This window comes from Eutrigla gurnardus (assembly GCF_963514095.1).
Source record: "Eutrigla gurnardus genome assembly, chromosome: 7".
NCBI classification, from domain to species: Eukaryota; Metazoa; Chordata; class Actinopteri; order Perciformes; family Triglidae; genus Eutrigla; species Eutrigla gurnardus.
The window spans coordinates 25,953,453-25,974,389 of record NC_139921.1 but is presented as its reverse complement, the minus strand read 5'-3'; the positions used below and the strand labels follow the sequence as shown (position 1 = coordinate 25,974,389).

Below are 20,937 nucleotides of genomic sequence, written 5' to 3'. Positions count from 1 at the left end.
ACACAGAAACATAACTGACAAACTTTTAAAACACTTTATTGCATATTTTATAACAGCACTCACAGTTGGAGTTCCCAAACGTAATAAATTTGAATGAATTAGCACATTTTGTTTTCTGTTTTTTCTTACTGCTCATGTTGCAGTCACAAGAATAATGTTGAAGTGAGTCCCCGTCCTCCTTTAAAAACCAGCATCTTTCATACTAAAACGATTCATAGGCAAACAAAAACGCTACTGCGTGGACAACTGATGCCATTTGGTTTCAGCCATGATCTTCAGCAAAACAGCAAATAAAAGTATTTGTGTGTCGTTGAAATGTATATACTGTGTAACAGCAATAATAAGACATTCAAAAAATATTCTGGTCCGCTTCACGATTGCAGTTTCTTCCAGAAAACATCGTCACATATCACTGACATAGTACCTCTGTAAAGTGCACCATTGTTCCTTTGCAGCTCCCAGTGTCCTGGAGAGATGTGTGCATTGTTGGAGGAGCAGCTTAGAAGATCATTTTTGCAAGTTCAAACATGACCTGGAAGGGGAAAAAAACAATCTATATATATATATATTTAGTATATAGATAGAATATTATCTATCCTAAAAGGCCGTTTGTATCCTTAACTGCTAAAGAGAATGCATAATTAATACAACAAATACGCTTAAAACAAAAATTCATCAGAGAAGTCAGATTGCATTATGATTTAATGAATAATTCAAGTAGACCAACCAGTAGTAAGTGTTTGCAAGTTTTGTACGAGTAAAGGTTAACAACAAAAGGGCACTCTTTTATCTCCTCACCTCGATAGCAATGAGGATGATTATCATCCACTCCAACCTCAAGCTGTGCTTCTCACTCAGGTGGCTCCTCATCAAATCCGTCAGCTGTGAACAATGCTCCAGTTTCTCATTCACCACCTAGACACACAAGCAACGTGTCAGCACGAGTCTCCACATTACTACCTTGTTCTTTCGGAGCTGCTTTATTTACATTGACTCTGCGGTTGATGCTGAGGAACTGGCACGTCTTGTCGTAAAGTTTCTCCAGGTTTTCTCGGTCCCAGTAGAAATCAGGTGTGATGAGCAGGTCGGACCTCAGGTTAATACAGTGTCTTATCAGAGGTGGACGTACATGCAAGAGGTGTTAAACAGACGCCAGAGTTTGAAAATACAACAGCAGACATATAATGCTTCTCACAGTAATTTGCAAACACCTTTTAGAATTGAATGTAAACCAGCTGCTATTTAAAGAAAAGAAGAATTTACCTCAACGTGAAAAGTTCGCCTATTTTCTTCATAACCTCTGCTGAGGACAACTTGACTCTTTTGCCAGACTTCAGCGTCTGAGGGAATAAATAGATAAGGACGTTAGCATTAGGGCTCACTGATGCTTGGTCTGCATTACACACAAACAAACAACCTTCTCTGAGAATCAATTATTCAGAACGACGTCTGCCTGCCGTTAAGTGTCCACTGTACCTCTGGAATCGATTGAATTGACTCTACAAAGCCGTCTAGAAAGACCTCCCATATGGCCAGCTTCACTGCAAAAGAGAGTATTCGGTAAACTCGTGCTGCCACACAACGACATAAATCCTCGTGGTTTCTCACCTGACAAACACAGTGCATTTGAAAATGCAAATTTCTCCAGAACAGCTTCGTGCTGATCCATCCTGTCACTCAGAATGAAGTTGCCGCGCTCAAGCTTTGTGTTTCCCCTGTAGGATAAAGATTTTAAATCAGATCCCCAAAAAACGTCTGAATGTACACAGAAACACCAACTACTGTGAGTGAGTGATCATCAACATACTCTCCAACAGCGTAGTTAATCTCTTCATTTTCCCAGTGGACTAATGCTACTTCATAGGGCTGGATCTCATGATGCTCCAATATTCTCAACACCTTTTTCATCTGTAAAGACAAAAAAAAGAACATTGTCTTGCTACAGTAGAGAAGTAAAAACTTTACTTTATATAATATATACAGTTTGTTTACCATTTTCTCTTCAACATTCCAGAAAACGACTGAGCCTTCCCTGAAATTTCAGATGAAGATAGTCAGAACCATTCCTGTCAGTACTACCACGGACCGTCAGTCATTGTAACTAATTTAACATGAGAATTCATGCGAGATGAATCGTAAGACGAAGCACTTTAAAAGCAGAATATGTTGTCTCTACCTGAAGAAGAACATCACAGCATCGTCATCGGGTTTCGCAGCCATGTCCGTGCTGATCACCAGCACGTTTGATGCATCTGACATGAAAACGTGACACGTTATAAACTGCTCCACATACGCCACATGTGATTCCCCGGAAAGCTTCAACATGGGAGGGAATGTATTCAAACACCTCTTGGTAAGTCTATCTCTTGGAAGCCGTGGCTCATCAAGTCGTGGCAAAGCGTTGGGAGATGATACTGATCTGCTGTTGCAAAGGCGATGCATTGCATCATATCCTGCAGAGAAACACAGCCTTGATTTCATCGCTGAAACAAAAAGCACGTTACCAACGCCATGTATGAGACAACGGGGCTGAATCACCTTGTCCACGTACAGGGCGGGCTGGTTGGCTCTGGATGGTTGTTTTGTCCTTGGTCCCTTGGGGACCCTTTTCCCAGGCACCGCTGCTGGTTTTAAACTGGATTTCAACACCGACTTCACGAGTTCGGGCGAATAAAAACGCTTCTGTCCACAGTTCCTCAGCATCCCAGCCATCGCCGTGCTGGGACGTTTAAATACACACAGAGCAGGAGGCAGGACGTGTCTCGGCTGCTGCTGATGGACAGCGTTTACGTGGGTAAAGACGGTCGGGGCAGACCGGTCCCAGAGAGTCCCGGCTCTGGATTCACACTTGTGTGGTTGGACGGACTGGGAGAGACGGGCACAGATCCAGATGGTGTTCCTCTCTACGGGCCTCTGGCCCCCCAATCTGGACCACAAGGTCCGGAGAAGCATCTTACCGCAGACACCTGCGCAGGTGAGCTTCCACACAGGGAACAGCTGCTCGCGAACCTGCAGGAGATGACGTCACACTCCAGTCTGTATGCATTACACAATCTGTAACCAAAGACATGTATGGACGTTTAAATACACGTTTACAGACGTCTTAGATCTAGTGTTGATACACAAATAGGGGCCAAAACAAGCGAGACCGACCTTGACTACAAGCTAGCTAGCTAGCTATACCCGGCTAGCTGTCTGTTCATGACATTTTACATAAATAACACAGTAAAAACACGTTACAGTCTATACGTGAACTTCACGTACATTAACTGACATATCGAAGGAGGTGCTAACGTGCTGCTGACGTTACAAGTCGGTGTGTGACGTTAGCCGATGTGTAGCCGTTAGCGGGTTAGCTTACCTCTGAATGGAAGAAGATGCGATTCAACCGTTTTTAAAGCGCGACTCGACGCGCCGGAAGTCGACGGTGACACCTTCACGTGAACGCAGCCACACTGACCTGCATGCCGCGCACCGAGGAGGAGGCGTGTGTGCTAATAGTTTTGTTTACCGCTCATTTCCTGTTTGTGGTGACGTAATACCGTCATACAGTTGCCCAGAACTCTGACTGGCAGGCTGCTGGTGAGCCAGCTAGTCAACGGAGAGGGACAATACAATAAATAAATAATGCCATTGGTAGCCCTAAAACCTCTGTCGCATGTCCTCCCACACATTTGTTTACTTTTCTCAGTTATCATGTGATAAGAGGTCACGTGAAGGCATTGCTTCCTTTTCAGAGGAGCTGAAAGATGTGGAATTACTACATTAGGATGCTGTTGGACTATAAATGGTACACTTGCAATGCAAAAGTGGAAACTAGATTCAACTGTCTAGATGTAATCCCTGTATTGTGACTAACGATGGCCGGCAACTTCTAAAGGCTCAAAGTGATGCCTCGATGTCAGGCGTTCTCACTGCTACAGCGCCCCTCTGGTGAAGCCTGGTATAGCTTGTCTTTGGTGTTGCCAGGAGACTTCTTAAAACCAAAACAGAGGCTAGTCTCTCCTGAATCACTCGCCCTGCAACACTTGTGATTATGGAAGTTATGGAAAACTCAGATGAGGTAAGCCAACACATCAGAAATTAATTTAACTTCTTTTTAAAGTACACATTATTTATTGAGCATGACCTGAATTGCACCTAATATTGACTAGGTTTTAATTGTGTTTAATAGCGATAATGTAAAAATATAGCCGACAGAATTTAAATATTTTTTAATTATAAGGTGGACGAGTCTCATGAGAGGGAGAGGCTGAAGATGAGAATAGCTGTTTTGGATGAGAGCGTGACGTCCTGTGAGCTGGAGTGTAAAGCCAGCAGAGAGACGGTGCTGAGGCTGGTGGCAGAGCTGGACAGAGAGAGGAGGAAGGCCGCCGGCAGTGCAGCAGCACTCCAGTCACTCAGAGGGGTAGGTCTGGGTCTACCAAAGGTCGATCACGTCCCAAGTCCCCCTAAGAATACACCTTTGTGTCTTAGCTACAACACAGATGTGCAGTTTTTTCTCCAGGACGTTGTCTCATATCTAACATTTGCCTTCATTGTGACACTATGTGGTGTTTTTACCTCCTTCAGGAGTTAGATGACCTGGCGGCGGGCAGGAGGAGTGTTGAGATGGAGAGGGGAACTCTAATGGAGAGGCTTGAGGCCAGCAAGAGAGTCATAGAAGCAGCTAGAAGAGAGTCCCTTTGTTTGGAGAAACAGGCGGAGGAGCTTGAAAGGAAGCTACAGTCAAGCCAAGGAGAGACCCGGGCAGCTGAGGAGAAACTGCAGACGTTCCTGAACAAGGTGGCAGCCGTTCTGCAGGGGAAGGCTGAGAGCGTCGTCCCGCCCACAGAGACAGATGTTTTCCACAAACTGGATGATCTCTGCAATAAGGTGAGGAATCAGAGGAGGGATTTCTGGCATTAAATTGTTTACAGCAAATGCTCAACACTTGAGTAAATACATTTAGTTACTTTCTCCACATTTGCCTTTGCATGTATTCAAGTGGTACTACAACATCTGACATAAATAGCATCCTTACTACATGTTTTTCGGAGGCAGTCTTTGTCAGAGATGGAAGCCAGGCTGCGTCACGTCTCCGAGGAGCTGAGCGAGCGGACAGAGCTCCAGCACAGTGCACTGCAGAGGGCTCAGCTTGCAGAGCGGCGAGTCCAGGACCTGAGGGAGAGACTGCGAGGTCTGGAGGCCGAGCTGCTGGCTTCAGACATGCATCACGACGGGCTGAGATGCGGCAAACTCCACGTGAGTAAAGTCAGCAGAAAATGAGCTCCAGTTACAGGAAACACCCTTTGGGACTTGTGTTTTATTTCAACAGTATGACGAGTTCCTGGAGCGGCTATCGGAGACCATGAGAGTTGACAGTATTGCTGTGGATCTAGGCTTCGACATGAGGCTGAAGCTCATCTCGTCTCGTGCAGAGCAGCTTGTTAAACAAGAGGCTGCTGCTTTGGTGGAGAGCAAAAGTCTGACCTACAGTCTGCAGCGGAAGGTTGGCTGTAGAGTGAAATTACTGTTGATTTTATTATTGTGTTTTAAAAGGGCTTGAAACAATTATATGACAGTGATATGACGACTATGAAGAAAACACTTTTCTTTTCATTTCAACAGTGATGAAAACTTCTTCTCCCAACAGTTTAAGTCGCAGAAAGACCAGCTAGAGAGCAAAGGACTCCACGTCCAGCTCCTGAGGAAGAAGGTGTCAGATCTGGAGGAGGAGAGGAGGAGCCGGTCAGCGCTGGCTGTGGAACGAGACGACGCTCACCTGGAGGCGAGGAGGCTGCAGAAAAAGCTGGAGCGTGTCCAAGGAGAGCTGAAGGCTACCAAGCTGTCCAACACTGAGCTCAAGGCCCAGCTGTCCCACACCAGTGAGCTCAAGGTAGAGGGTAGAGGGGTTCAGACCCCGACAAAGAAATCCAGGGGCATTTTCACCTCATAATTTATCACGTATTTGTGTTTATATCTGTGTGAAAGGAGGAGTACTTAGGAGGACCTATTATGTAAAGCAGGTTGGTTATGAAAACAACTGCGTGTATATATTTTTTAAGCGCACAAGGCCATTAAATGACTCACTGAACACCTCTGTCTGACGTGCCAAGTTGAAAGTCGTGGAACAGAGTCAGAGCACGGAGGAGCAGAAAAAGAGGCTGGATCAGCTGGTGGACGGGAAGGCCGAGGTGGAGAAGAAGCTCAACGCAGTGAGCTCGGACCTGCAGCGCCGAGAGACGAAGACCGGAGAGGACGGGCAGCAACTCAGCACCCTCAGACAGAGCCTGACTCAGCTGTCTGAGAGGGAGACGGAGGTGAGGCCACGGTGAACAGGAACGCTTTAAAGAGTTTAAAATGATGTGGTGATATTTATTACAGATTATGCCTTTAGTTTTATGCAAAAACAGGCACTTGTGGTGCAATTATTGAAATAATATTGACCAGGTATGTTAAACCATAAGCACATTTTCTGCTTTATACTAACTAACTTTTTTTGTAAGTTTATGTACATTAGACAAATAATTTAAAACTAAAAGCCTACGCGTTGGTGCTAAAAGCTGCTATTTAAATACCACACTTAATTACTGATCACCTGCACCCATACCCCTGCAAAAACACCTGGAACAGCTGGATCACTTAGAAACCAGAGCTTGAACACTTTTTAATATGACTCTGGTTTTTTTTTTTTTGATGAGCACAACAATGAAGGGCAATTAATCACAATATACTGTATTTTGTTCATGACATCTTCAGTTAAAGTAGTTGAAAATAAAAACATTTGTTTGTTTCCCCATTGCATTTGTGATCATAGTCTATATTTATGGTAGTGTTTTAGCCTTTTATACTTTTTGCACTTCAGTATATAGTTTTGAATGAGATGTTTGCTTTTAATATTTTGTTCATATATTTTTTGTGCGTAGAGTTTCAACAAAATGTAGTTTCAGAAACTGTTTTATCGATTGCAAAGAAACAACAAGCTGTGAAATAAAACCCAATATTCTTTTGTCTCTGTTGTTCAGTTGGTGGATTTCCGGATGGTTATTTCCCAGATGTTGGGTGTGGATGTCTCAGCCCTGGCTCTTCCAAATTATGAAATCATCAAATCACTGGAGACCCTTCTTCACCCTCATCATCACCATCACCACCACCATTGTCCTACTCACCAGAGGCCTCATCTCCCCCAAATCCAGGACCTCCCTGACAGCTCCTCCTCTGATCTTTCTGCCTCCAGGTCTGCTTATCTCGGGGATGCAGGTCCCGTTCACGAAGCCTAGATTTATACATTATACTTAAGCCAACTACACTTCAAATATAAATGTATCATTGTGGTCCAAAAAGTATATGAAAACGGACCTTAGTATGTAATAATGTATCAAACACCATGTTGTCTTATTTGTGATTCACCAACAATTCACTGAACCAATAGTTAACATGTAACACTTTCAAATCAATTAAATAAAAAGACAAATATGAACATGAGGATTTGGCATTCATTGTTTTTGATGGTCGCATATACATACATTATTCATATTTCATATTTATGTTAAATAATCCTGAACTGTTATACTTTTGATACTGACGGTCATACAAAATATACAAGAGTTCTATATGTCATAATTCTCAATCCTAGTCATATTTTATAATTTGTTAAAAAATAAAACAGCAACAATGTATAAAGAACCATGGGTGACTGACGTTGAAGCTTAAACTCTTGAAAATGTGTCTGGCTTTGATATTAAAAACACACGACTTGGCTTAAAAGAATCTTACGTGAATCAGTGAAATTCAAGTGAAAAATGGACACAGAGTCAGACGGAAGTAAATGAAAGCAAAGATAAGAACTGCATGCCAAAACACGGGTACAAAAATAATTGCGATGTAAGATATATTAAATGATTTTTGTTTGTTTGTCGGTTTACAAATGTTTGAGACACGAGCAAATTCACAGGCTATGTTTCAACAGTTAACTTTGGTGCTATCCACTGACACGTATATGCCACTGGGTTGATCTTCGGATCGTTCATCCAGCAACGTAACCACGCAGCAGCACAGAGAGTAACATAGTGAGAGGCTTGATCTGTCGTACAAATGGATGAACCATTCGTGACCCAGCAGGGTTTCTGCTCCCGACGCGGTCGACCTTTCCAGGATGTCACACCGATGCATGAAGACTGAAATGAAAGGCTCTGGCAGCCAGTCTACACTGGAGGTGGTCCGTTGGTGTAGCTGAGCATCGGGTAGAAGGAATGGGCAAAGTTGTTGGATTGAGCGCAGTAGTCCTCCTCGGTCAGTGGCAGCAGGAAGGCCAAGACCACCAACAGGAGCAGGAAGAGCTGGAGAGGCAGCGCGACCCAGAAGACCCGCCGCAGAAACGAGGACCTAGGGACCGTCTCCCAATCAGAAGGGAAGGAAGCGGATCCAGCGCCGCTGCGGGACCTGCTCACCCACACGCATTCACAAACACAGCAGCACAGACCCACGTTGAGTTCCTCGCATCGATCGCCCGGAACATACTAAATCACGCTTTTGTCGTCGGAATCGTCTGAATCCCCAATTGATGTGTGATCATGGGCCAAAACAACTGGCAAATGCAATTATTCTAATTTAATAAACAAACTTCCCTTGAGTTGCTCTGTAATCTAATATTGCTCTCTACATAAGCACCATTGTTTTCGGTGTTGTCTACCATTTTCAATCCAAATAAGACCTCAGTTCAGCAGCAGGAGAACTGCGTGACAGTGCTTATAGGCACCATGCTGGGTTCGACGACATCGCCGACGGGTTCAAGGCCATGTCGGGACATTGTTTCACACTGATCTACATGCTGACGGAGACTGGGTGCATAAACACAGTCACAAACACGGTCACAGAAGCAACAGGACGGTACAATCCTGTACCAGACGAACACATTTAATACGTGAGCTTGCATTCCTTTGCAAAGGATGTTAGGATCAAAGACAAAGGGCATGCTGCAAGTATCAGCTGGATAGTCTGATCCATCCTAAAAGGACTGTTTGAGAAGTCCTGCTGCAAAAGCATGCCGACGTAAGAAGAGCAGCAGCGATTAGAAATAGCCTCTTTGATAGTTTAAGTGGGTTTTTTGGGAAAAGATTAGAGTTAATTTGCTTTCTTTCTCAAATCTGGGTTAAACAGGAAGCTAGAGCCTGGAGACGGTTAGCCTAGCTTAGCATAAGAACTGGAAGCAGGGGGAACGACTAGCCTGTTTCCCTGCTTCCAGTTCTTACAAAGACAACTCCCAGCAAGAAATCCCAGCATCGTCTTCTTTGAGCCTCGAAGGTCAGAAGCCACAGTCAGTTAAAAGGATTTTTTTTTTTTTTTTTATAAAAAAGCCACTTACTCACACCCATCTACTGTGAAACAACAGTTGATTCACTTCTTTAAATGAAGAGAAAACAGGTCTGCGTGTATTTCCCTGACTCCAGGGAGGAACATTCATGATCTATGGTTTACACTCATGTTACCAAAATGCCCCTTACCACGTCACGAATGGAGACCTGAGAGTCACAGATGACGGAGTGACGGGGGGTGGGGAGATGGTGGATAGTTGGTGAGATAGCAGCAGCAGCAGCAGAAGAAGAAGAAATGTCACGCGAGAGAGAGAGAGAGAGAGAGAGAGAGAGAGAAAGAGAAACTGCAGCCTTTGCGTTGTTCATTGCAGACATTTACTGGCTCGGCAATTTGAGGGAGTGTTAGCTGTAGAGAACCATTCGTGTTATATGTAATAAATGCCCTCTGGTTAGCGATATTAAGCAGCCAAGGACGCTGGCGGAGAGGAGGCCTCGCACCATCCCTGTGAACATTTATTTTTGAAGGATGTGTGGACTGCATCACAGAGCCTACACACAGCGTCTAGACTTACAGAAGATGATGGAATTCACTATCATGAGCTGCTAATCTGGCACGAGCATGAAACGCTGATTGGAGATTTTCTGAATTCTTTAAAAAAAAACGCTGCCGTTGTTGGGGGAGGACTCGATGAATCGGGCCTCCGAGTGCGTCATGATCGGATGAGTTCCATTATCTTCTGGGTGTGCTAGGAACCGACAGAAAGGTACCTGTGGTGTGGACTGCTCACAGACGCTCCAGGTTGTGACAGACTACATTTGCCCCCTTGCTGTTTGCAATGAACAGGGGGGTGGGGGAGGGGTAAAAGAAAGAAAGTATGTTTCAGTCCAGACAAATCAAGACAAGGCTACCGATGAAAAGAAATCCCAAAATGAAAAATAATACGTGGAGGTTGAGTTTGCAACCTGTGATAACGAGGAGTCTTTCAAAGACTACTTTGAAGTGCCTCAACTTGCGAGGGCAACAAACTGATTGCAAATAGGAAGCTACAAATTATGCAATGTGATGGATTTCTTTGATAACAGTGACATTTAGTAGCATAAACATGATATAAGCAGCGGCATGCTTATTTGGACTGATATTTAGATACATAATGAATCGATACTGATCTCATGCTTACAAATATGTCTTTCTACTCATAGAACCACAGTGTCTTTGCTTCTTTGGTACATTTGATAGCCAGTAATATTCATAATAACACTACGGGGATCGTCTAGAGGAACTTTGGTTGGGGGGAAAAAACTTTTTTTTTTTAGTGTGGAAATACTGAGGGAGAAAAAAAAGTGAAGAAATAAAGAGTTAGAAGGAAAGGTTTCACCAGTTGCATTGAAGGATTGTGCTCTGGAAGACCCAACATGCAAAAAGGAGTAAAAGGCTGGAAAACAGGTTCAGAATTCAGAGGGAGGGAGTTTAGAGCAGGTTGTGAAGGTGTGGAAAGGTGTGAGGAGAGATCTTGGGATGACAGGGGTGAATATGGCCTTCAACGGGGCATTCGGGGCACTGGTTACTGTGTGCACTGTGTGCCAGAGGGGTAACCGAACACCTGGCTTCTCATACGGCAGCATGTACAGATAGACGTATACGTTACCGATCGGTGTCGACTCGGTGTACTCCTTCCTGATACAGGACTGAGGGAGCCGGACGTGTCCAGATCATCGGCAGACGACCAAGACGCCAGATCCTGAGAAAAGAAGAGGTTTACACATAAGAGAGGGAGACACATGAAGAATCAGTGATGGGGAAAGTAAATCGTATCGTGTATAGCACCAGAAGATCTACCTGTTGACTGCTTGTGATGTCCAGAATCTTGGCCAGCTCTCTGAGGTCTCGGGTCACTTCCTTTAGCAGCAGTTTGAGGCGGTTGCCAATAACATGAACCTTCTCCTTGGCCTCCAGGCAGTCGCTGCCCTGAGAGTTGACCAGCAACTGGAGGGACATGTCTTGCAGCGAGGCCACTTTGAGCTGGGAGTCCAGGAGCTCCTGGCGGATTTGCTGTGGGGATTTGTGGACTTTAGACATGAGTTCTAAAACAGTAGGAGGACGAGGATTCTTCATACGACATAGAAATAACTCCGTTCTGTACCGTAAGTGCTTTATGATGCTCGTGGAGAGTGTCACTATCCTGGATAGGGTCGATGGGAACCACCTCGTTCCTCCTGCGGTCGATGTTTTCCAGCCAGAGCAGCAGACCGTGGCTCATCTCATGGAAGTCCTGTTGGAAAACAATCTCACGTTAGCATTCAGAACCCCCCCCCCCCCGTCTTCATTTTGAGGGTGTCATGGTGAAGAGGGGCACCTACTTGACATTGCATGAGGGCTTCCTGTAATGAAGACCTCCACTCCTCCAGTGAGCTGCCCAGCTTGTCCCAGTGGTTGTTCATGTCCTTCAGTTTGGCCTGCAGCTCTCGGGACTCCTCCGTGTCCGACTGCAGGAACTCGGCGCTGCACAGGTTGATGGACAGCACGATGGCTTTGCGTTTGTCATACGCCTTCTGCAGCTCCTGTAGACCAACATTAACATTCTCCATACAGTGAATGAAGTCATCAAGACCAACGTACAAAGGATGTTATAACGAAAGAAATGAAAAATAAGGTATAAACTATAATACCTTGAGCTTTTTGATGCGCTGCTCTATCGTCTGTATGTCTGTGCTGAGGTCCAGCCTCCGCTGCTGCTCCAGCTCTTCCGCCGTCTCTCCCAGCCAAGTCCAAACTTTGTTCAGGTCAGAGTTCAGCTGCTGCCACTGCTGCTGGTTCTGCTTGGTGCGCATCTCTTTGCTGAGGTCCTGAGCCTGCAGGAGCTCCCAACGCTCAATCACTCCTAGAGTGTCAGGGAAGATAGAGATGCTATGTAAGATGACTTAACCAGTGTTGTATCCCACAAATCACACATTTAAATCTGTTTTTTTCCATATACATTCATGTAAATGTATGCTAATCTATTATATATGCGTGCAGGATCGGGTTGTGGTGAAGTATCACCTGATGTCTGGGACTCTGAGCTACTTGGATCTGCCAGTCCAGACACCGCCTCTTCCTCCTCCTTCAGCTCAAAGCCCATCCTCTTCACTGCATCAATATTGCCCCGACACTCACCCAGCAGCCGCATCTACACAATGGATGGATGTTTGGATCGGTGTTATACAACAGATTTCAGAATAGGACACAACTCTAACTCTAAAGGTGAAGGTAATATCAGTGGGTGGTGGTACGCGAGCAAACCATGACAGGAAAGTATTTAAATAAATAGATATTTGTTTTTTGTCTCATGCCAATGTGTTGGTTGACAGCTGTAAGTGTGACACATACATATCCCATATACGAGGCATCCAGTTCTGTGCTTGTGGGTGTGCGACTGCGGCCGCCGTCCGTTTGTTGCAGGTGGAAACGGCCAGAATCCAGGGGGTGACTATGAGAGTCTGTAGAGCCAGCCTCTCCTGTAGACACACAATCAACCGGTCATCTTTGCAGATTATAGTCATGCATTGTATGAAAATGGTAACTTGAAATATCCCTTACAACCCAACACCAGACGAGGCCCCATTCAGACAGAGAAACACAAGACGTGGAGAGCAAAGAGTTGGAAGTCGTGGACAGGAACTCATGATGCCGAGTGATCCGCCTCACACTCTCGGGCCTCGCGGCAGCGCTCTCCTGTCCCGCTCGCGTTAGCATCCTTTATTTGAAACACGGGCCTCAAATGCAATTTCTCTCACGTGATGTGTCTCATTGTGAATGGAGCCTATGAAAAGGAGTACGTTAAACAAATCTGCACCTCCTTCAGCGAGAAGTTCAGACTTGTTCACCGTGACAATAAAACACCATGCTTTTGTGAAACACAAAAAGCACATTAAAAAAAATAATCTGAAGAGGTTAGCTACGCAGCACACTCAAACACAAAGTAAGAAAGCCGTTTAGAAAGAAGGGTTAGGCTGAATTCCATTTCAGTTCTGCTGCATAAGAAACCAAAGCAGAACCAGTGAATTGAAGACGTCAAAATGGAATTGACCCTATCCCCCCTGGTGTTAGAAAGGGTTGCCGTTGGTTACTGTGTTTGCCCAAAGTGTGTATAAGTGAGGAAATCAACACAAATGAAAAGTCCAAGCCAGTGAATAGGCTATGAATGTGGGTATCACTCTGTTAATTCTGGCCCCAAACACTTGTGGCATGCTGGGGTCTGCTGTTGCCTACCAGTGGAGGACCTCAGTGTTTGTTCTGTAAGTTTAACATAGACCTCTGGGCTCTCTGGGATCACTACATCTGGAAGAAACATTATACAGTACACACATTCAGTTTGACTCCATGGACTGATCAACTTGCTACTCATCTGCTCGTTTGAAGCACCATCAGACACTGTATTGACAACGTGTTGTGTGATAAACCTCACAACAAATACTCTTTGGTCCAGGGCTAAAACTATGGCTATAACCCAAAGAGTGAGGAGCTGAGGAAAGAGCTGGCTAAAGAGTTATTGAAGTCAACATCATACAGTTTAAAAGAGGTTTTAAGCTTTAAAGTCTTCTTTTCCTTTAATTAATGTATTTTAGAGCATATAGGATATCATCTAGAATTTGATGCTACATGTGATATTACTAAGATATTCATTTTCAAACAGTTATATAGTGTTGCTTACATGTCGTTCCTATAGCGACACCCCTCCAGGCATCAGTTAATAACAATATTCACGTGAAACAACCTGAGTTTGAGTGGTGGACCCGCTCAAACCTGTGACAAGAGGTGGCAACTGCTTCAAGCAAAAGACGCTTTCCCTTCTCACTTAGAACAGATCGGTTTTCTACATCTCAAAAACAGCCACCGTACCTCATACAACATTATTATATACGATGTTAAAAGTCTCCATTTATCACTTGAAGCAGAATGTTTGGAAACTAACCAGACAAGGCGGAGGCAGGCCGCTGGAGGAAGTCTCCCTCCTCACTCTGCTGCTCTCTCAGGGCCCTGCTGGCGCTCTCCAGCCCGCGGCTCAGGTCGTAGTCGTGGTCCCACTCCAGGGGGATGGAGTCCACGCTGGCCGGGGTGTCCCTGCCTGAGCGCTCGGTCCGGAGCTGAGCCGCCAGCGAGGCTGAGCGACCGGAGGAGGGCAGAGGTGACAGGAAGCCGTCGCCCAAACGCTCCCCCCATGGTAGGCTGGACAGATCGCCGGGCTCGTCCAGCTCCAGCTCGCGGTCCGAATACGACACTTCGGTGTCATCGTCTACGAGCTGCATAAAACACAAACACATGACATACAGTTTTGAGCGTGAAAGAGGTGAAACCATGGATGAATAAAGATGTTTTCTGTGTAGATCTCTGGTCTTACAGGAAGCCGAATGAGCTTTTTGTAGTAGCGCTCCACTCGACCAAAGACTTCCTGGCAGTAGCGCTGCAGCTCCTCCAGCTCCTCCTCGATGACGGCAGCATCCAGAGGCTCGCTCTTCTCTATCAGCGCCTCTCCCTGGTGGAAGATGAGCTCAATCTTGGCTGTAGTGAGGGAGATCTCCTGCTGGAACGACTGTGGGACCGCAGACAAGCAGAGCCTTAGTAATTCTTTTTTTTCATGCTAAACACGAGGTTCAATAATGGTCTCAACTTTAAAATGGATGCGATTTCCCAGACCGATTTTCACTTCTTGATTTGATTTAATTATCTTAATATCAGTATGACTACAGATGACAGATGAGAATGTAAAAAAAAAAGTCTTTCCATAGTTTTCCAAACATATCAAGGGCTAGAAATTAAAAAAAAATCTTTCTCGATACATGTTTCGGCCCCCAGAAAGAATACTTGAAGCCACTTTTGATCGAAATCAAACCACTTTGTAGCTCAGTCAGTGTGTAAGAAAATCCCAAGTGCAAAAACCTTCAGGAAGTCAAAGCTACAATGAATCTAACACTACACACACACACACACACACACACACACACACACACACACACACACACACACACACACACACACACACACACACACACACACACACACACACTTCTGGAAGCCAATCGAAATGAAAGAAACCTCACCCTGAGTTGTTTGATCTTGGCCTGAATGTCGCACTCGGAGAAGTGTTCGATGTTGGTCAGCTGCAGGTCCATCTCTGTCAGCCACACCAGGATGCCATCTCTGGCTGTCTCGAACTCCTCTCTCTGACTAATAAAGTGCTACACATTTGAAACACAGATGCTGCCGTTAGAATTATCGACACATTGATCGCTGATTTAACACAAAGTAAAACAGAAAGGACGTGCAGATGCTATCACCTAACATGTGAGAAGACAATTCAGAATTCTGATTCCAATGAAGGCATCGTGGATGTTATAGCGTATATACCTTAAGCCTGCGGAGGATGGATGCCACCCTCTTTTGCAGGTTGTCCCATCGCTGATTGGCATCGTGAGCCATCTCCCTCAGCTGACAGGAAGAGTCGGTGCGGTTTTCTCTGGCCAGGCGGCGATATTGCTTGTTGATTAACTCCAGCTGGGTGAGGCTTTCGTGGACTTGCCTCTGAAAGGCCTACAGAAACACACAATTTATTTAATTAGTGTGATACTATTCAACAGCACCATCCTACTGGGTCAAGAAAATAATCATTTCTTAACTTTCCTGTCTCAGTTGAGGGTTTAAAATTGTGTACACGGAATACTCTTGCAATACCTCAAATTTCTTCAGCTCCTCCTTGGCTACAGTGTACAGAACACCGGAGGAGTTGGGCAGGGCTGCAGTCTGTTCTGAAGTGGCCAGCCACTCCTCAAATCGTGCAAAGTCATCCAGGAATTTCTGCCATAAACGCCACGTCTCCTCAATCCTGACAAATGAATATGAATAGAGTTATAACAATGACCTATTTTTCCATCCATACTATCCACACTTTGTCTTTTCATCCGACATCTTACTTAAGTCTCCTCTCCATCGACAAGGCACAGATGCTCCTCCAGCGGCGGTCGAGGCTACGCGTTGCGTGCTGGATGGACTCGCACTCTGCATCGGTGGCACAGGCGTCACAGTCGTGCAGGAGCACCTCGCACAGGTTCAGCACAGACGCCACGCCCGTGCTGTGCTTCTCTATGTCACGCTGAAGCTCCTGAGTGTCCAGAGAAGACAAACGGGGAGTGTAATATTAAGAGGCTGATACACAGGGAGAGAATGGTGGAAATAATTACATAATGCAATAAAAACAATAACACTAACTTGGGATTAGTTGATTTAATAGAAGAAAATCCCAAAGATGAAAATTCAGAAGAATCGTTTTTTAAAGCTATAATAATTATGTTGTTAAAAGACCATAACCATTATTCCAAAGAGTTCTTCATTAAGCTGTCCCATTAAATGAATGCTTCTTTTTTTGAGGAAAAAGACGGAAACTTAGAAACAGTAGAATTGCTACAAAAGATATATAAAATCTACAATTGTACATATTTCATGCACTATACTGTACAGACGTGTTACCTGCTGCAGATCCAGCTTCCTCTGAATCTCCTGGGAGTCACAGGCCTCGTAGGCGATGGGTTTGGACAGCTCGGTCTCGATGTGGGCCAACCAGGAGCGAAGGCTGCTCATATTTTTATCCAGCTGCTGCACGGCCACCAGAGTTTCTCTCAGCTTCTTCACTCTGTTAACACATTCATTCAGCATCGTCAGTACAATCCGATGCACGACGCTCTGGCAAGGGGAGGCAGTAAAGCAAGCTTGTTGTGTGTCTCAGTCTTCAAACTGTAACACACAGGACTGCTTCTCGGGTGTGAGTGTGTGTCTTCCCCACCTGGCTCCAACGAGGTCTAGGAGGTGCTGCCAGCGGTCGCCCACTTTGTTGAGTTTCTGTTCGATTTCGTTGGCTTTGCTCTTGTGACTGGCTCTGACCAGGCGCTGTCCCAGCTGGTGCAGGTGCAGCTTGTTCTCCTCGGCCAGAGTGATCTCCTCCTGGTAGTCCTGAGGCGCAACGCGACACAAAGAGTGTATTTAAAAAGGTTAAATGCTGTACTTAAAAGCACCAGCGTGAGCACGAGAGTCTTTTTTTCTGCTCGACAGTATAAAATAAAGATTCCACAAATCTGTGTTCTTCACCAATAAATATGTAAGATGCAGGAAATATATGAGATTGGAAATGATAAAAAAAAGAATACTGAAGAAGCACGTTGGAGCAGCGTCAGCACCATCGGCTTACACAGACTTGACTGGACAGAACACTTCTATCAGCAGCAGCAGTCATTTTACATGAGACATGGGGAAAGGTGCAACATCCACTCAAATATTTAGAAAAGGGCACAAAGAAAATAAGCAGTATATTTGTGTTTACCTTGCGGAGCTTCTCGATCATCTCCTCAATGCTGATGTCTCCATTTTGGGAGACCTTGCTCTCCATGTTGGTGAGCCACTCGCAGAGCTCCTTGTACTTTTCGGTGAATACAGTCCACTCGTTCAGCTTCTCGCTCACCTGCTGCCTGCGCAGTGACAGCTGCAGAGGCACAGCAACACTCAAGTCAAGTCCTTACGCAAAGTGCGTGACAACAACCACAGAAATGCATGTTAAATTATCACAGAAGTCTCAAAACGGAAGCGTTGTTCGACGTCGCTGCACCGCGACTGATTCCTCTGCATCAAGCAGCGAGTGTGCGTTTCCTGTGTGTGTATTTCATCTGCTCTGCACAGGATGTCACTCATGCCTTTGAGGTTAACACCGAAGCGACTAAAGTTAATTTTAAAATGTCACTTTGAGCTACATTTAAGTAACGTGGGAACACTGTATTCATAGGTAACAGCTTCTTTAGAACACATCAACGTGAGAACAAAAGAGGAAATGCCTTATTTTCTAACTGAACATTCATTACCAAAGCTCATTAGTCATAGACGTGTTCTGTTATACATGATGGGAAGCTGTACTTCATGTTGGCTAACTGTCCAGAACAAAGTGTAACACTCGTGTGGTTTTGTTTGACACCAGCGCCACCGTCATGTATCTCAAGGAACTGCAGGGACAGATCAGATACTGTCACCTCCGAGTGGTTAATACTACTTTAATTTGAATAATGCTCTATATGCAGTATACAGTATGTATACGTTTGTTGGTACACTGTACCTGGTGGCAGATTTCGTCCCATTGTCGATGCAGCAGCTCAATCCTCTCCTGCAGGACAGACAGGTCCTCAGCACTGATGTAGCAAGACAGGGACTCTCTCAGCACAGTCAGATGGGCCAGATCCCCAGTCCAGCCGTCGAATGTGTTCTCCAGGTCCTGTTGTTGGAATTAATGTTGTCATCATTATTATTATTACGAGAACATTCGTTTGTAAATCATGCAGACTCTTTGTCTGGTCAATTAAATGTATTTCAAAGAAAGTTCAAAAGGTGAGGCAACTTATTCAAGTAACTTCTTCCAATCCACACTTTAGGTCAATGTAAAGGCTGCTAACCTTGCAGCGCATCTGCTCCGCCTGCAGATCCTCGTGGTGATCAGGAAGAGGCTGAGAGAGCTGCCGTTTGAAGGCTCGGAGTTTTTCTAGTGATCCACCAATACCTCTTTCACACCTCTCCCAGTCCTGCACGCGAGACAAGCAATGGTTGCAGCCGCATCAGTTAGATATAACTTAGAGGTAAACAGCAAAATAATAGTTCATTTCCATTCATTTCTCTAAAGTTAAAGATTGTTTTGTGTTGTGTCTCTTGGTAGAGATTTTGAAAAAACAAAAGCAAAAGCATACAAATGCTTTCCCTTTAATGTCCCATGGGGTTCCCTGACCTCCACACGCTGCTTGCTGTTTACCTTTAACAAGGTGGCAAGCTCTTTCTTCTGTTCATCCAGACAGACGCTGGCATGTTTCCAGCGCTCCTGGATATCAGTGAGCTCTGCCTGCAGGACGACCTCTGCCCGGCTGTCGGCCGACAGGAGCAGTTGTCTGCCAGCCTCCACTGTCAGGATGTAGCTGCCCTGCTGACGCTGCAGCACCTTTTCCTTTAACTGAACCAGAAAGCACAAACAGGAAACACTGTCAATCTCCTGCCCAACACACATATAAATAGATATTTGGGAGTATAATGTAGGTAGGGTTTATCACAACAAGAAAAAATGAAATGTTATTCAAGCTGTAGATCAATGTTTTCCAAGCACTTTTACACTCTCTTCATTCACCAAGAATTTGAGCTTATAGGATCCACTGCATAATACGTCCTTGTGTCCTGACCTATGTGTCTCTTCTAGAGAGATCTGTGGCTGTACTTTTCCATTATGTACCTGAACAGCGTCCAGCATGGAGCGGGCTTGTTGCAGAGGTATCGTAGTCCCTGCCTGAAGGGCCTCCGCGGGGTGGGAGACCTCCACCAGCCATTTGCGCAGCTTCTCCACCATATCTCTGTAGCGCTGCCACTGGCGGATCAGACCGTCAATGATGCCCCGCCTCTGTTGAGCACGCCGCACCACGCCCTGCCACTGGTTACTCAGGAGAGTCAGCTTCAGGTTGAACTCATCTCTGCAGGAGGGGGGAGCCGTAAAAATGGTCAAAGAAGACGTTTAATATATATTTTTTACAAGGTTCAGCAACGTGGAGTCATATTGTATAACATTAAACACCGACAGGTAATCTTTACCTGTCATCCACCTGACCCTGCTCCTCTAACATCCTCTGTCCATCACTGATAATAGAGTGGAGAATCTGCTGCCGACTGAACATCTCTGCTTGGAATAACTGGAAGACAACATATTGATGATTCGTACATTTTTAAAAATAACTATTTCATGTGATTTTACTTCAGAAGGGACTCTTACCTCATGGGTTTTTTGCTGCTCCATCAAACTCTGGTAGTTCCCAGAGATTTCCACAGCCAGATTCTCCTCCGTTTGGACCAAGAACTCCATCCATGTTTCACACTTCTCCAGGAAGGTCTGCTGCTGCAGCAGGAAGGACTGGAGTTTGCTGCAAGGAGCAAACAAAATACGTATTTTCCCGATACTGATTACCTGTGTTTTAAACATTAGGATTGTGCCAGTGTGAAGTTTTTAACTTCTATTGTGTGTCTTGAGACGGAGCTGGGATGGTCACAGTTGTTTTCAGAAATTGATTGACATTTTTATTCTATATTTACGGTATTTTGGATGTGTCATACCTGAATCTCTCCGTGGTCTGTGCGGAGGTTGTTGACCAGCTCCTGTTGAGGGTCTGCATGCGCTTGATCTCTGAATCGTTGAGAGGGAGCCGGTAACCAAGCTCATTAAGGCGCTCCAGTTCAGGAGCCATGCTGCTGAATTTCAGCATGAGCCTCTGTAGAGCAAAGGAGAGAAATGTTGAAACGCCTCAATTACAGGACAATCTGTTAATTGTGTTCTTTCAACTTCATGGAAAAAAGTAAAAAAAACAACCTTGAGATCATCCATGCGGTCTTGGATGACTGTCGGGTCGGTGGAACCGTTGGGATCCTGCACCTTCAGAGCCTCCTCAGCTTCAACTATCCAGCTCCCCAGAGAATCCAGCTGATCGTTGAAGGTTTCGTAGTCTTGAACTCCAGTCTGTTATGGAAGACAAAGACAGCAACCCATGCCTTTAAAATGCATGCCTCTGACCAAATGACTGCCTACTTAAAATGGATGACTTGTAGTTG

General features: G+C 45.1%; 3 protein-coding genes across 7 annotated transcripts in view; 1 reads left to right on the top strand and 2 right to left on the bottom strand.

Annotated features, from left to right (window-relative positions):
- Positions 1 to 20: 20 nt before the first annotated feature.
- On the bottom strand, positions 21 to 3,498 carry rmnd1 (required for meiotic nuclear division 1 homolog). 3 transcript variants are annotated; one of them, XM_084013144.1, is made up of 12 exons: positions 3,362 to 3,498; positions 2,539 to 3,009; positions 2,348 to 2,453; positions 2,177 to 2,252; positions 1,993 to 2,032; positions 1,808 to 1,908; positions 1,609 to 1,715; positions 1,477 to 1,541; positions 1,264 to 1,340; positions 989 to 1,109; positions 799 to 915; positions 21 to 532 (listed from the first exon to the last, which is right to left on the bottom strand). In XM_084013144.1, the coding sequence occupies exons 2-12, from the start codon at positions 2,950 to 2,952 to the stop codon at positions 500 to 502; spliced, it is 1,257 nt and encodes a 418-aa protein (XP_083869270.1). In that variant the 5' UTR covers positions 2,953 to 3,009; positions 3,362 to 3,498; the 3' UTR covers positions 21 to 499. The 3 variants fall into 3 exon arrangements, with proteins under 3 accessions (XP_083869270.1, XP_083869268.1, XP_083869269.1); XM_084013142.1 differs by having other exon boundaries at positions 2,539 to 3,054; positions 3,362 to 3,483; XM_084013143.1 differs by having other exon boundaries at positions 2,539 to 3,054; positions 3,265 to 3,382.
- A 479-nt stretch (positions 3,499 to 3,977) lies between these two features.
- On the top strand, positions 3,978 to 7,270 carry ccdc170 (coiled-coil domain containing 170). 2 transcript variants are annotated; one of them, XM_084013900.1, is made up of 8 exons: positions 3,978 to 4,063; positions 4,226 to 4,408; positions 4,573 to 4,875; positions 5,044 to 5,244; positions 5,318 to 5,491; positions 5,636 to 5,878; positions 6,099 to 6,302; positions 7,008 to 7,270. In XM_084013900.1, exons 1-8 carry the CDS (start codon positions 4,037 to 4,039, stop codon positions 7,260 to 7,262), a joined length of 1,590 nt encoding a protein of 529 aa, XP_083870026.1. In that variant the 5' UTR covers positions 3,978 to 4,036; the 3' UTR covers positions 7,263 to 7,270. The 2 variants fall into 2 exon arrangements, with proteins under 2 accessions (XP_083870026.1, XP_083870027.1); XM_084013901.1 differs by having other exon boundaries at positions 5,636 to 5,867; positions 7,008 to 7,138.
- A 916-nt stretch (positions 7,271 to 8,186) lies between these two features.
- The window catches only part of syne1b (spectrin repeat containing, nuclear envelope 1b), a gene marked incomplete at its 3' end in the record, with an annotated part of 68,307 nt that continues 55,556 nt past the window's right edge, over positions 8,187 to 20,937 (bottom strand). For both annotated transcript variants that reach the window (XM_084013896.1, XM_084013897.1), the window contains 27 exons: positions 20,699 to 20,845; positions 20,446 to 20,600; positions 20,108 to 20,255; positions 19,930 to 20,027; positions 19,577 to 19,811; positions 19,109 to 19,303; positions 18,759 to 18,884; positions 18,425 to 18,580; positions 17,645 to 17,803; positions 17,111 to 17,277; positions 16,798 to 16,960; positions 16,245 to 16,432; positions 16,006 to 16,156; positions 15,682 to 15,864; positions 15,375 to 15,512; positions 14,675 to 14,866; positions 14,249 to 14,576; positions 13,546 to 13,614; positions 12,664 to 12,791; positions 12,337 to 12,463; positions 11,964 to 12,175; positions 11,655 to 11,855; positions 11,438 to 11,566; positions 11,134 to 11,346; positions 10,943 to 11,035; positions 10,065 to 10,123; positions 8,187 to 8,424 (listed from right to left, as the gene is read on the bottom strand). In XM_084013896.1, coding sequence (XP_083870022.1) covers positions 8,187 to 8,424; positions 10,065 to 10,123; positions 10,943 to 11,035; positions 11,134 to 11,346; positions 11,438 to 11,566; positions 11,655 to 11,855; positions 11,964 to 12,175; positions 12,337 to 12,463; positions 12,664 to 12,791; positions 13,546 to 13,614; positions 14,249 to 14,576; positions 14,675 to 14,866; positions 15,375 to 15,512; positions 15,682 to 15,864; positions 16,006 to 16,156; positions 16,245 to 16,432; positions 16,798 to 16,960; positions 17,111 to 17,277; positions 17,645 to 17,803; positions 18,425 to 18,580; positions 18,759 to 18,884; positions 19,109 to 19,303; positions 19,577 to 19,811; positions 19,930 to 20,027; positions 20,108 to 20,255; positions 20,446 to 20,600; positions 20,699 to 20,845 — 4,398 coding nt within the window. The remainder of the gene's footprint in view (positions 8,425 to 10,064; positions 10,124 to 10,942; positions 11,036 to 11,133; positions 11,347 to 11,437; positions 11,567 to 11,654; positions 11,856 to 11,963; positions 12,176 to 12,336; positions 12,464 to 12,663; positions 12,792 to 13,545; positions 13,615 to 14,248; positions 14,577 to 14,674; positions 14,867 to 15,374; positions 15,513 to 15,681; positions 15,865 to 16,005; positions 16,157 to 16,244; positions 16,433 to 16,797; positions 16,961 to 17,110; positions 17,278 to 17,644; positions 17,804 to 18,424; positions 18,581 to 18,758; positions 18,885 to 19,108; positions 19,304 to 19,576; positions 19,812 to 19,929; positions 20,028 to 20,107; positions 20,256 to 20,445; positions 20,601 to 20,698; positions 20,846 to 20,937) is intronic.